The following is a 16,220-nucleotide window of genomic DNA, read 5'->3' on the forward strand; positions in this document are numbered from 1 at the left end:
AATTAATTTATATTGCGAAAAATATTACCTCGGCCGGTAGTCGAAGCATTCTGTGCGAGAATGGCATCCGGGTTCGACTCCCGATCGAGATAATATTTTTCGCAATATAAATTAATTATTTACAGATTTTTAATGTCATTCATAGATTTTAATACGTTATTCAACATTACTAAGATCCAAGATGTTATGATCAGCATCAAAATTATTAGATTATTAGTCAATTTAACTCGTGATAATATTACGGTAGTTTATTAGAGTTTGCGTTGTAAGTCTGAAAAAAATTTCGGTGCGTATTAAGAATCTACATACGTAATATATATAAATTCACATGAAATTATAAATTAGAAGCATTTCAAATCCAGTTTGACCATTACGGCATGTTCTCATCGATATTTAGCAAAAAATTAATTTTATTAAAAGTAAATTTAGTTATAAAATTATATCCACGTGTATAATTTATAATTTATATATACTGGATATTTAGTAATTCTACCGATAAGGTAGATAGAGCGGACTAAACTAAGACAAAAAGTCTTGTACCATTTTACAATCTTTGTAATAGTTAACGAGATATTAATTACTAAAAAATCGCTGAATATTAGTCAGCAACTTTTTACTAAAGTACTATCAATTGTACAGAAAAATTGTTTATTTTCTTCTCATAGAGTTTTAAGAATTTTTTTATCAACTTTTTGTAGTATTACATTTTCTTATTGTCACCTATTTTTACGAACATAAGAAAATGTAATACTAAAAAATTAAAAAATTGTGAAAAAATTCTCAGAATTATGAGAAAAAAGTACATATACACACACACACGCATGCACACACAAACAATTTTTATCACTTGCTATTTTCTGTATAGTTGATAGTACTTGAGTAAAAAATGATTAAAAACCAATATTCAGCGATTTTTAATAATTAATATCTTGTAAACTATTATAAAAGTTGTAAAATACTAGAGGATTTTCTGTTTAATCCACTCAACTAGTATATTGCTAGAGTTTTCTGCAGATTATCAAACACTCGGTATGTATATTATATATATATGTATGTATATATAGCTTTCAAATGATTTTAGTAAATAATTTTTCATTATATTATATAATATATTTCATCGATTAATCATCATAAAGATCTGTTTATATTGTTTATGAAAAAACGACATAGTATCGAAAAACACTGGTTTTGAAAGACATATAATTTTGCAAGTTATATAAGAATCTCGTATCACATATACAAGAAGTGTATAGGTGAACACAAGTGCCAGCGATGACGATTGGTCGATTCTTGCAAGCATGTTACTCGCTCATTTTATCTATCGGCTTTCGTAATGTGGGAAACCTTGAGGCTTGCGCAAGCTGAGTCGTAAGAAAGTGAAATTGCGATGGTGAGTTCATTCATTCCAAGATCGGTGCGAAGAAAACCGATCGACGAACTCCGAATTTGCTATTTGCCTTGTGTAGTGCCACTCAACAGTTTGCATCAAAATATTTTACATTTTTTAATACGTAAAAATAATAACTAAAATAAATTGAATTTATTTCTTTTTTAGAGATTATAATGTAATTATATTTTAAAAAGATATATTATAACATTAAGATCTTATTCCAATATATACACTGCCAGTATTAAAAATCTATATGTAACGTAAATTGGAAATTTTCTAGTATGGCAGTGTATATTGGAAAGAACATGATCTCTATATCGTACTACTTTAATACCATATATTTTTTTAAATATCAAATTGCATGCTATTCAAATTTTATCGAAATTACCTCCTTCTCGATAATGATAAATCGATTCTCTGTTTTCCTTTTTAGATGTTATTGTTTCGAATTATAAATAATATCTCTGTTTTGTTAATTGATTGCTGATTTGTTAAAGAGTAGGATTAACCAGTAGATTAACCAGTGGATTGTTTAATAACAATTATCGGATTACAATTTATTAATGCTTTATTTTTAAAAATATGTCAATAACAAAATGTATTATTATCTGTAATGATCGATTCACGATACTTTTACAAGCGTAACAAGTTCCTTTGAAGATATCGATAATGCAATTCTGACTTCATCAAAATAATTCAATTTCTATTTTCCTAACTAAGAATATTAGTATTGATTAGACGCATATTACACAACGTACTTGCTTTGCCATTGTTTCACGTACACATTTAATTGATTATACTATATATAATAGAAAATTAATAAATTTAATAAATAGAAAAAATTTATGACGTAAAATTTTCATTTCATGTATAAATTCAAATTTATAAATTAACACTTAAATAGGTAAAGTAATTAAAAAAGTAATCTTAACTTAATTTTAAATGGATGTTACCAAGACATTGATACACAGCGCATGGATAATATAATAATATTTAAATCTGAATGTTTAGGAAATTATGAAATAATGATGTCAAATAAAATATTTTACTATTAATAAAAAAGTAAATAAAAATATATAAATGAATACAGAAGATGTAACATGTTATTGGGTTGTCTGAACAAATAATCATTGTCCGCAAAGATTTCGTGATCTTGCGTTGCTGCCGCAGCTGCTTCGAAAGTGAAAGCAAAGATGCCTTCGGGACATTCTCATCCCAGAGCACTAGATTATTCTGTCGGCGATCGAGGAGTTAACTTTTGTTGACCCATTCTCGATTTCTAACCAGGACTATGTCGCATAAATCATGTAAATTGCAAGGAAGCGAGATCCTTCGATCGAACGTAAATGATTTCGTACGCAAACGTTGATCTGTATGCGTTGATCGCATGAACAAGAATAGGCAACGTAAAATCTCCGTATCTCATCGTATGAATTAACAGAGAACTTTCATGTCGTATAATCATGCAATTCGATCGAATTGACTTTTAGAAAGTTACCGCGTATATCTCAGGCACATCACGGCCAGTAATATGCATAAATCTCGCAGTCGAGATTAATCTATATTACGTCGCTGATGACGTTTGCCTTGCATAATGCTCAAATAATTAAGGGTAAAATCAGAGTAGAAGCTGTAATAGGCGCACGCGGTGCATTTTGTCGTATAATGAAACTGGTTCTTTGACAACTCTGTTTTGTGAATTATGCAAAAGCAGATAAATCGCGCCATCTACGTATATATATATATATATACTTTAACAAAAATTCTCGCGTAGGAGGTGAATTGGCATAATTCAATCTAGGAGATCGTTAGCGATATCATTTGAGGTGTATGGATTGGACAACGAATTTTTATTCAGATATATTATATAGAAAATATAACATTTCAAATTTGCGAGGAACTATTTATATAACAGATATTCATGACTTTAATTGTGATGATAGATTCTATCAAATTTTGTTCAATCTCAAGACAAATAATTCTTAACTGAAAATCTCTAGGTAATATCTTTATACATACAAGCGATTAGGAATGAACGATTTTTCACAGAAGAATTATTTTGATATAAAAACGCGATTAAATAAGGGGAATCTTATTATACATTCAAAACCAAATGGAAAAACCTTATTTTTTTAAGTTTTAAGTCTCAAAGATATATTTAAGTATTAAAAAGTTAAATAAAAAAAGATTTCCTAAAATTTTCATAAAAGAAAAACCAAATGTACATTCAATGTTATGTTCGTATGACCTATTATTCTTTTCTTTGCCTCAAACAATTCTCGAACGGTATGTTATCGAAAATGATCATGAATTAAAAATTCACTATCACTTCAAAGGACTTTAAAATTCATTTACTTCAAAAACAATAAAGCAAATACACTTACTTCGGAGGGATTAGTGAGCGCCGTCTTCAGGATAGTCCCGTTGACGAGATGACCCGAATGTGCAGGATGGCTCGGGTGGCTAGGAGTAGGTGGCGAGTTGAGTGGATCGCCTGATGAGATTTTGTGATGATGAAGGAAACTACCAGTCAGTTGGGCGTGCTGCTGCTGTTGTTGGCTGTGATGAGCAGCGGCCGCGGCCATATGTTTGTCTAGCATCGTCGTACCCTTGGCACCCCCGAGAGTTCCCGAGCCGTTTACACCACCGACATTACCGCCACCCATACCACTGATACCGCCCGTTTTGTTGCTCTTCTTATGTTTCTTGTACTTCACCTGTGGCCAATCAACAGGCATTCTCTTTCAATGATTGCAGTTGATTTGATCGTCAATTAATTTGAACGTTCTTTAATCCGACTTACGTGAATATATTGTAGATATTCAAACGACATCAGGCTATCATTTTATTTATTATACGATAATATAAATCATAGCATTATAATAATTTTGTTGCTGAAACTTTAATTGATGCGTACCTTATAAAGGTTGTACACTGCACCCGAATTCCTTCCTCCAGGCATCCGGTCTTCCCGAACCGCCTGCAGAACCATACCCTGTTCGATGCATTTCTTGAATCGGCAGTACTGACACCTGTTTCTCTGCGCCTTCGTAATTTCGCAGCCTCCCTCTGCCACACACGTGTACACCCGTCTATTTTGCACGGTCCTTTTGAAGAAGCCTTTACATCTGCATGCAAATCAATCGAATTCTTGTAACTTGTGATCAACTAACAGATTAACTCTCATCAATTTACAGTCATAAAAGGGTATTCTCATAAATATTAAAAATAAATAAAATCGCGTAATGTCGAAAGATCATGACTTCAGAGATCTGTTATTTTTTCCTTTTTACTGACTATTTCTATGTACAGAGTGCGTTAAAAGTTTGGATACGGTCGAATATCTCGAAAGCAAAGCATTTTTCAGAAAAATATTTCAGATAAAAATTTAAAAAGATTTATTCACTAATCTGTTTAAACTTGGGAGGTACACCATTGATGGTGTAACATCAATGTTAGCTCAAGATCAAATTGATTTTTTAAATGGAACATTATTTTGATGCCAGAATTTAATGACTGATATCGAGAGCTTTCCAAAATGTGCTGTAACAAAGTTATTTTTTATTCCATATTTTTCGAATTAGAATCATGACTTAGGCAACATTTGTCAAGATTAATCGAATTCTTGTAAGATCAACGCCATTGGAAGTTGTATCTCTTATTTTTATTTTTACGTAAAATTAATTTTTTTTTTATGTAAAAATGAATTTTTAATTAAAATGAAAATAAGAGGAACACATACAACTTCCAATAGCTTTGATCTTAACAAATATTATCTAGATCATGATGCTGAATAACATTCCAAATGTTTCAGCCGTCGGTTGGACACCTTGGATAATGCTAATGCCGGCGGTACTTTAACATTCAAATCCCCTAACTATAATATGAAAAGCATTTAATAAAAAATAACTTTATTATAATGTTTTGGAAAATTCTCGACACCAGTCATTATAGGGTCGAATCGTTTATTTTAAGAAACTTCTTTAGACAGCGCAAATAGTGAGATTGAATCAAGGATTCATCTGCTCAGATTACGAATGAGAATCACGGAGTGCCATGGGTACGAAAGAAAAACTTGTTGCAGACTTTTCACGTCTAATCCACTTGCTCGTTCGAGACAACAAAGTTGGACAAGGATGAACAATAAAGTAACGATACTCCGTGGTAATTTCACGGACTAATCAAAAGTGTTGTTCAAGAAGTCATCCGAGTATACGCAATAGAGTAGACGCAACAAGTATCCCCTTGTCTCTCGTAGATATTCTTCCACTACGAGGACAGGACAAGAAAATTACGGGATTACCTGTTAATTTTTAATCTCATCTAAGTTACAAATTATAGATGTTCATGCAAAAATTAATATACCTTGATAGACTATTTTATTTCAGTAATTCATAAATTTAGATGTTGATTGTTGTTGATAAATTTGGAAACAAATATACATATAAAATGAAACATATAAAGTTTGAAATATATTCCAATACATAAACGCACATTAATACCTTGAGAATAAGCTCAGACCTAGATCGAAAATCAGAAGCAAAAAAGCGGCCAGTCAGATCTCGCGCTGATAGGCTACTAGCGCAAGTTTTGACTGCTGCTTTTTTATACTTTCTACTTTTTTGAAGTACTCACTCTAGTACCTACTCTAAGAGAAAGGTGAAGCGCGTAATAAAAAAAAATATCGCGTGCGTACGATAGAATTACAATCTTTTTAATTATGTGTTAATATATATTATTGTAATAATATTATTGTACTAAACACACACACGCACGCACGCACGCACGCACACTCTCTTTAATGATTAAAAATATTCAAATTTTCTGGAAAAATCCATAAAATTTCTGTTTTCTTATCAACAAAACACACAATTGAAGCAAGAGCCATTTAAAGCCCTTCTTTATCCTGGCAGATCAAAATAAATAAGTAAAATCACTCATCACAAGAAAATATTTAATTATGTCAATATAGCATTATCGCTTCTGTTAATTGTTTTGCTTTAATTTCATCTTAATTATCGTTGAGCAGCTCTAATGAAAAGACTTAATAGACTTTTACTGTAAAATCAGTTGTTATGACTAAATTCGCATTTAAAAATAATATTATTGTACTAAACACACACGCACGCACGCACGTACGCACACTCTCTTTAATGATTAAAAATATTCAAATTTTCTGGAAAATTTGATATTTTGAGTCATTTATGCATGTCATTGTTCCGGCAAATGTGCGACATATACTGCGCGAAAGGATCAACTATACTTAATTTCGAATGTGGGGTTAAAGGCACTCACCCTTCACACGTGATGATACCGTAGTGCAAGCCGGTCGCCTTGTCCTCACAAATCATGCATATCATAGGTGTTTCGTCTTCCTCGTTCTCCTGAGGTGGTAAAGGAGGTGCAGGCGGTGCCACCGATATGGATTGCGAGGCTGCTTCAGATTTGATAACAGTACCGCCGTTGCTGACCCATGGTTGCGCGACAGAACCGGACGCCGTGAGATTCAGGGCCTGCATCTGTTGCGCGGCCGGCAGCTGCGTCAGATCGCCGGCCCACAGCCTCTCCATGTTGAGTGGTGGTCCGACGGCGGATGAATAAGTAACCGCGGAGGACGAGGGTGGTTTACCCCTGGACTCTTGGCCGAGATTCAGCAATAGCTGGGCGGCCGACTCTTCCGAAGAAGAGCACGAGGCGGCCGCCGCCGTAGCAGACCAGGATGCTGCTGGCGGCGGTACCGGGTCCAACGGCGGCGCTGACCATATCATCGTACGGACTCCGCCGATCTCGCCCATTAACACTGTAGGTGGGGGCCGCGGTGGTGCCGGCGCTGCTCTCTGTGCCGGTGGTTTCATACCTTCGCCTAGAATAAATCATCATTGTCTTTGTACAATTTGTATTATACAATATCTGAATAATCTATTTATATTATATATTTTGCATCCTTAAGATATCTCTCCCTCTGTACTTCCTTTGCTCTTAAACATACTTCATATTTGTTACGTGTAACTGTAAAGAAAGCGATGAAAATAGTGTTTTATTCTGTTGAATGCTATTTTGTATCAAAATCGAACAGAGAGAGTGGTTTAATTAAACCCAATTCTGTGGACGTTCTTTGTGAATTTTTGCAACAGTAATTGTAAGATGTAATAATTTCCGGTCATAAACCTAAATGATCGGAATCTTGTGCTGGGAGGAGGAAATCTGTATTAGATACTTCTTCGTTAGAAGGGTACTTTTATTATAAATTTTATTACATGATTTTTAAAAATTATCAATATTTAAATCTATATGAGTAACACCTTTTCACGACATGGCCGATTGAAAATAGCTATAGTTAACGAATAGATATGAAAGGCTAAATCATTAAATAAATTTAATATGAGAAGTCTTCGATTTAAAAAATGCAATACTTACACGAGGTTGCCGTGGTGGTAGCGCCGGTAGTGACACAGCTAACATTGGTATTGCTGGAACTGGTGGAGACAGTTGTGGCATTCTGCCCACCGTAATTGACGGCGCTGCTAATAACACCGTTGAGTAGCCTCTGCGTAGCGAATCCCTGTACACTAGTAGTATTCTGCGACCAAAATTGATGATGAGCCACCAACAGATGCGGTGGTACCGGGGGTGCGCGCGATCTTGGTGGCGCCGATGGTGATTGTTGCTGTTGCAGAGATCCGTGTGGTCCAGCCGAACCAACTGTGCTGGGACTGATATTCAGATTCAAATTGAATTGAGATGACGGGCTATTCCGGTGACTAGGTTGGTTGGAGACTTCTGCACGACCGCCGACGCCACTGCCACCGCCTCCACCTCCGTCGAAGACCGAATTATCGGATTCTTCCTTGGTTTGGACGGACGATAGGTCACCCTTTAAATCCGGGCTGTCACTCCTCGAAGAGGGGCAATCTTGGGCAATCGGAGTCGACGAGACCGCTTGAACTGGCGAGTACGGCGACGTTTTGATCTGTACGGGGGTGACGGAGCGTTGCTGTTGTTGTTGGTGCTGCTGTGATTGCTGATGATGCTGCTGTTGTTGCTCATCGGCGACCCTGAAGCTCACCATCGGACCGGCATCCGGGAAGACCGAGTCGGGCGACGCACGATCCGAGCACCCTGCGTCGCGACCCTCTTGACCGCTTCCTCTTCCACCTCCACCGTCACCGCTGCCGGTGCCACGAAGAGAGTCTGCTCCTCGTGGTGGCCCTGGACTCGGGCTGCCCAGCAGGTTATATTCGCTCGCCACTCTGATCTGGCAGCCCGGCGAGCTCGGCATGTTTGTCTCCGGCGATAGGGTTGAGGTGTCGGCCATGCTCTCCCCTGGAGCAGGAAAGTTTATGGGTGAAGGTGCGTCCGTCGTCGGGTTCCCCTGCGGCGAGCCTGCTGATCCGAGGGATACCGGGGAGTCTGAGAAATAAGGCGTTGGTATCACGTTTATACTCGGACTGCGGACAGTCTGCAACGCGGTGGGATGTTTTTCGTTTTTCCTCTTTCTTTACCCTCGGAGGCATGATTTAATATAATAATGCAGAAATATAGAATCGTTATTCACGTGCGCGTTATATCTCACGATGAAATTAAATGCAGAGAGGAATAGAAACAGGAAAGGGGAATCGGCAAATTGGAGATTGTAAATTAATGACAATTTATAATTGTATACCCCATCGACACCAGTCGTATATGTAACTAATTGGCGGTGCGAGTCGAGGGTGAAGGTGAGATAATGAACTATGATGGAGCGTAACGTGTTGCACCTCCTCCAGTTAATATGACATCTTCCTTGATATTTAGTTTCCGAACTAACATGTTGAGCATATTCCATTGACATTTCGAATTAATAAATAAATGTAATGTGCAATATAATAGTTCAGTTATTAATTGAAAAACCCAACTTTGCTCGATATTAAAAATACAAATTTGAAAATACAAATATATAAACTTTGTATAAAAATTAAATTGCATTATTTTACAGATTAAATAAAAATACCTGTATACACTTTCTGTGATAATAATCGTAAGACGACCCAGTTAACCAGAGTCGAAAATTTTCGAAAATTCTTGACTGTGATTGGTTCATTCTTACGGTACGTTTTACAATTACTGTTACGAAAAGTATGTGCAGGTCCCCTAACATTATCTCTTAGAAATATAATTTGTTTATATCATATATTTTTTTACGTAAAAATTTTATGATTAAAGCATATGCTTTAAATGTTTACAAATTTCAAGATTATGTTTTTATTTGTACTTTGTTCTTAAATTTTAGGATTAACTGTTTAAATTATTATTCAAATAATATTAACCGTTTAGCATTATATTGTAATATTAATATTATATAATAATCAAATCTGTGTAATCTTCTTAAATTTTAATAGACAAAAGAAAAGTAAAAAATTATCAGAAAAAAAACTTGAAAAACTAACACACATTATTCCTTCATATAATTTATTTACATGACTATACATACATACATACATATATGTATATATATATATATGTATGTGTGTGTGTGTGTGTGTGTGTGTGTGTGTGTGTGTGTGATGTGTGTGTGTGTGTGTGTGTGTGGTATATTATTATTTACGCAAGTCTTATATAAAAGAGTAAATAAAAAATTATAATCGTAATTTTTTTCATTTATAAAATAATTTAATAGAACCGCTATTATAAAATTGTAAACGGCATCAATGATGGATTTAAAAATTATTATATCTTATTACGTTGGTCTCGATAAACAACCGCTCGTTATGCAATCCTATATCCAATAATATGACATTGTATATATACAAAGTATTTCACCTTCCCTCCCCATAAAAATAGCGCCTCCCGTAATAGATTCCAATACATATACACGAAACGTGCTCTCCTCGCATTACATAACTTCGCCCACAATCACCCACTCTCTATAGAGGATACTTTATATCCGTGCAATAAACACGTTGTTCAATCACTGTACCGATACATTTTATTACGTTTGTAATAGAATAAAATATTTGTTGGAGGAACTGCATGATCTGTCGCTATTGGGAAACAATAATTTTTTCATTTAGTACTTACAATCTAATTAAATATGTGGTACTTAAGTATTAAAGAGAAAATATTCATTGATTAGAAAATTAATATATTTTAAATATTTCTTAATATATTTTTTGATAAAATAAGTTGTCTATGTATATTTTTAAATCGCAGATTAAAAAAAATCTCTAATACACCTAAATATGATTTTTGGTTACATATATGATTATATGATTACAAGCACATTATTATACATAAAAAATGTCGTCTGAAAATGTTATTACATAGAGGCTTAATAACAAGTGTTTATCTTTGCTCAGAGAACAATGATAGCACAGACAGAGCAGAGACGATTTATCGTCTCTTCATGAATTCCCTCGAACTGGGCTAACGTTAAGTTTGGTAAGTTTTCAAAGCGTATCGCGTTTCTCTCGAATAATCATACTGTGATTTCAAATTTAAATCTACGCTTATTGTTGTTCTGCGTATGCGTTTATTTACAGTAAATTATCTTGCTCGTAGTTTTTTTATATATACAAATAAAGTTCAAAATATTAGTTGTAAATTGGATAATAAATAATTAAATGATAAATTAATGAATTTTTTATACACATGTAGGATATATACATATATAGGAAGAACAAATATTGACTGTAGAAAGCACGGGACTATCTTTAGATTTTATAGCGTAAAAAACATTACTATGATTCATAATAAAATATGAAAAATAATGAAACTTTTCAAGTGAAGTGATATGATTGATATTATTTCAGACTAAATGCCGCTCGACCGTCGTGCGTGGCGGTGAGGTGAGGGGGACGCGGAAGGCGGAGGCGATTCGAAAATTGGCCGAAAGTTGCATACACTTTATGTATGTTCACTTTGACACCTTTAATTAATAATATATCAGTTACTTTTCATGATAATATATTATTATTAGATAAAAAGGTCTGAATTTTTGAAGATCTTTTTTTGAACATGGCTTGAGACGTCTTTTCATTCTTATGATGATTTTTTTAGGTACGTATATTAGTGAAAAAGATAATTTCAAAAGATTTGATTTTCATGTCATTTTTCTGATAACTCTATTATAAAAGAAGTAAAACTATTTTCTTTAAACTGTAGAAAAAGCGCGTGGCACGTGTTGTGTGTTGTCTATAATGGGGATTACTGTAGTAGGTTATAATTGAGTTGGAAGGGAGGATTTCTGAGTGAGAACCATTAAAGCACCCGTTTGCTTTCAATGCGTTCTTAACGATGCATTATATCCCGCGGTGTTGAAGGATATAAGATGACACGTGTAATGGTAACAATGGTAATGGAACCTTACAACGAGAACGCGCACAATATGAAATTAATTCAATAAACAAATAAAAATATTTTACATAATTATAAGTAGACAAAGAATATAAGTTTTATTCAGCATATTAATTTCATAATCGTTGTATGATTTACATTAAATAGTTACAATTTCGAAAAAAAATTTAGAAATTGAAATACATATAAATGTCTTATACAAGCATAAATGCATTTATATTACATACATATGTATTTAAAAACCTGTATCATACTTCATACAATGAATTTGTCTCATCAGTACCAGTCTCACTATATACTAAGAAATATGTATATAAAAATACACAATTTTATTTAAAAGAAGTATGATCTTAATAAGGTGAAAACATTTTAGAATTGTTAATTTATTGTTTCATTAACAAATTATTATTCAAAGATACCCTACGTATATGTGTACAGTCACACATTACACACATGTAAATAAATTTAATTTTCAAAATAATTTACTTGAGTTAAAAAATCTTGAAATAGAAAATATACAAGATATTTTCTATATTTAAAAAGGAACATATTTTTACACCGAAAAAAATTACTCTACGAAACGATAATTTCAAATGTATTAATTGCTCGAAGTGTTTTCTTGTTTATCGCGAAAAGAATATAGAAACTATGGTTGCTCGAGATCAAGGAAAGAATGCAGTTGACAAGGCCAGATTGTAATTACGGGTACTTAGGTGACAGTTTCCAAGCTAATAATAGATCAATCACCGTGGACATTAGTCAGGAATTATTTATCCGTGGATATTCACTCGTGATATCACGATATCGCGAAATATCGATAATTATTTTACATGATTATCAAATTAAAGAAATCGAATCGAATTTTTATCTGTTATCCTTCTTGATCATTACGAGAGAGGCTATCGTTTATAGTTATCATAGAGCAATTATATTTCGCTTAGGCATACACACAGCACGGCATTCATATATCAGACTGATGACCAACTGCTAATGTCAATGTGCTCTGATGATGTATGAGTGACGTGTGCTTAACGTAACAATGATAGTTAAAGATAATGACGATTATCCGTCAAAATATAATGAGAATATTGATCTTTCAAATTGATAGCCGAATTTTTCAAGACGTTCAAGAAATAATTCCTAATAATGCAGGTATGTATCATGGAATTATGCAAAACTACTTTCACCGTTCCTTTCATTTATATATTGTTTTTAGTTCCTTAAAATACTTGGAATTAATTTTTTTAAACGAAAAAGTTGTGCTAATCGATTTCGAGTTATAAGCAACAAGAAAAATAAGAAAGACAGAGAGCCACGCGCGCATTAAAAGCAAATAAAGAATAGAATATCTTATAATTAATTTGTATTAAACCCTACCTTAATGAAATATTTATTTTACGTTACTTCTACGTTTAAGTAAGACAATATGTTGTGACGTAAATTAAACTCGCGACCTCGATGCACTTTCATTGTTGTAAACGGAATTAGTTACCGAAATTTATTCCGTGGTGGAACTGTACTACGCGACTACAAATACTATATGTACCAATAAACTCGCGAATAATTTTATCGTGTTTCTTTTATTGACTACACATACAAAACATGCAAAATTTACAAAAGCTATAATATATCATAACATTTTTTTATATATCTCCCTGAAGAGAAATATAAACTGTGTAATTACTGAAGTATAATTAATCAGGATAATTAATTTTTTTGAAGTACAGAGATTTTAACAGTATTTTTATAAAATAATCTTTTCAGAAAAATCAAGAAGTTACAATAAGTTACAGAATCTCTGTGATATTTTTCTGAAAAAAAAACTGAAGATTAAATTTTAATCAAGAATTATTTGAAACAAACAGAATGAGATACGAGGAAATATTCTATATTATTAATAAATACGAGTATAATGCGACATCGCTCGAGAAAGTAAATACGTTGTTTACCGAAGAGCGATGCGTACAAGTTCTTCGCGTCCAAACACATGTAATAATTGAAGATAGGATAAGGATTGAGCTGCGATGTGAAGTACCCGAAGTAATTCTGATCAGACACCGTCAAAAAGTTGTTGTAGGGCTGATACAGAGATAAGTAGGGCAGAAAACGGTTTTCCTGCTGCATTCTGTAGAAAGCGGTTAGATCCATACTTGGTAGATCCCAATTTTGAGGATTCTGTTCTTGTGGATTCCAATGAAGATTAGTGGTGATAAAGACGTTACTTCTCAAAGGAAACATTTTTTAAATAATTCTGTAGATCCGTATTTGTGACATAATTATTAATAATTAAGTTTGACATTCGTTATAAATATAATGAATGCTTTATCATATAATTTTTTGATATTGTCTTCTTCCGCTTTTCTCTCTTCTTTCTTTTTTTGATTGTACTATTCAATCTCCTCGCGAGTTATCTTTCATATTATAGAAATCGTTGTATTTGTCGATTATGTACGTATTCTTATAATTCGTGAAAGGATCTTCTATTTTCACATATCGTTATTTAATTAAGGACATATCCATAGATCACTCTGAGTGTGTAAAATAATTTTTTTCTATTCGTTTCTCAATTGTCGATTGTAGTAGGCACATAAAAATAGAATCTGATCTTTGTATATGATATGCCTGTTTAGATATATTTCAAATATAATACATAAACACTCAGAAAAAATATATCATTCTTGAAGTGTATACATATATATGTGTGTATGTATGTGTGTGTATGTGTATATATGATTATGTTTTCAATAAATTGACGTCAAAGATTATCGAGAAATTTCGATTGTTTTATCTTATAAAATTAGATTATAATTGTAATTATCACGGTGTACTTTTCTGTTTTATATTTTCTTTATTTATATAATAATGTTTTAATTTGCGTAAAATATAATTCGTTGTTCCTGCAAAGTGAGAATAAGCCGTCTGACTAACCAACAACGTTACTACTTCTCATTCGTGGTATGTAAAAACCACACGGGACCATTGCGATTCAAGTGATACAATGTTGCTTTGATCGGAACAAATTGAACGTTTCTATCCCAATTTTCAATTTGTTAGAATGACCATCTCGCGACATCTCGTAAGCATCACTCGCAGCAACGTCGCCAAGTAATTGCGTTGTTATACTGGTTGAATTGTATGACGTTCACGTTCGGCAGAGGTGGCTGAGAAAGATCAATGATTCGGCGAGACCGCGGGTTACGGCATCGGCCGCCGGAGCATACATTCTTCCTAAAAAAATCGGTATACATATCGTTCGCGTGTTTCTCACATCTCACGGGCTTCTATCAATTTCTTTTCGATCGTGTATCATCGAGAATTGGAATCTGCTTTGATTTAGATTCTCTTCTAAGTGTTCTCCAGCATCTTTATTCCAGTTTGGACAACATTCCGTATCATTAATGAAGCCTCTGACCTTTAAATCGGTTTTAGGTTGAGGGTCATTGGTATCAGTCGTGTTTGCGAGCGCGTCGAAAAATCGATGCAGCTCCGTGGTGCAGCGGCCGCGGTCGTAATGTGACGCGCGCGCGAGACTACCATGGGTAAGACGTCAATGTCGACGACATCGTTGTCGATCGCCCGCTCGTCTGACACGATTCACCACGTAGTTGTCGACTCGCTTCCATCGTCCGGTTTTCATCGCCTTTCCTCCTCTTAGTCGAGCTCTTCTTATTCGCAGGCGTGTTTCGTTTTACGCGGGAACAATTTACAACGAGTACGCGACGACAGTCGCGTGGTTACGCGAGTTCAGGCGAAACCAAACTAGCACCGGTGCACGTCTGGGACGACCGCGTGGGTTGATATTCAACCCTGCACCACCAACAGCAACCATCCCAATCCCCTCCTCTCCTCGCTACGGTTCCTCTCCCCTTTCTCTGTCTCTCATGGACTTGGCTTCCTCCAGTTAGCTAGCGACTCCGTCACTACGCCACTCACGACTCAACCTGTGCCCTTACGCCGGCATCCACCCTCCTCCCCTATCTCCTTTCCCTGTCGATTGTTTGAAAGCAGTTACACAATAAAAGGACGGAAGCATAATGACTACTTGCTACATTGCAATGTAACATTTTGTTTTTCTAATTGATTGGATGAAAAAAGGGAAGGCAAAAATAGAGAGAGAGAGAGAGAGAGAGAGAGAGAGAGAGAGAGAGAGAGAGAGAGAGAGAGAAAACGCACGAACAAGAAACACGCGGGATAAGCGCGTGCGCGCAGCAGGAAATCGGGATTGAATGAAGAGCGTGAATGGTGGTCGAGATGGTGCGATGAAGGATTAATGGTTGATACATTTGAGATACACATTATCGCGCGTTTAGCGAAATTATACATCTATTATTTTACAATTTATTTTTTATGCAAGTATGAGACAAGAGATAATGTGGTCGTCCATAGACTTTATATACTATATAAGATAGAAGAGGAAAAAAATCTTTGTTCAAAGAAAATGCGTGTTCCATCGACCGAAACAAGTGGTAGTCGAAAAGGGGCACAGAGTCTGATGAAT

At 34.5% G+C, this 16,220-nt stretch overlaps 1 protein-coding gene across 1 annotated transcript in view; it reads right to left on the bottom strand.

Moving 5' to 3' along the window:
- Positions 1-16,220, bottom strand: part of Hr4 (nuclear hormone receptor 4) — a 42,833-nt gene that overhangs the window by 7,807 nt on the left and 18,806 nt on the right. Inside the window, exons 3-6 of the mRNA XM_018536941.1 lie at positions 7,808-8,800; positions 6,686-7,253; positions 4,308-4,518; positions 3,775-4,107 (exon numbers count right to left, since the gene is read on the bottom strand). Coding sequence (XP_018392443.1) covers positions 3,775-4,107; positions 4,308-4,518; positions 6,686-7,253; positions 7,808-8,800 — 2,105 coding nt within the window. The remainder of the gene's footprint in view (positions 1-3,774; positions 4,108-4,307; positions 4,519-6,685; positions 7,254-7,807; positions 8,801-16,220) is intronic.

The sequence above is a fragment of the Cyphomyrmex costatus genome, unplaced genomic scaffold (assembly GCF_001594065.2).
Source record: "Cyphomyrmex costatus isolate MS0001 unplaced genomic scaffold, Ccosl1.0 scaffold162, whole genome shotgun sequence".
Classification (NCBI taxonomy): Eukaryota; Metazoa; Arthropoda; class Insecta; order Hymenoptera; family Formicidae; genus Cyphomyrmex; species Cyphomyrmex costatus.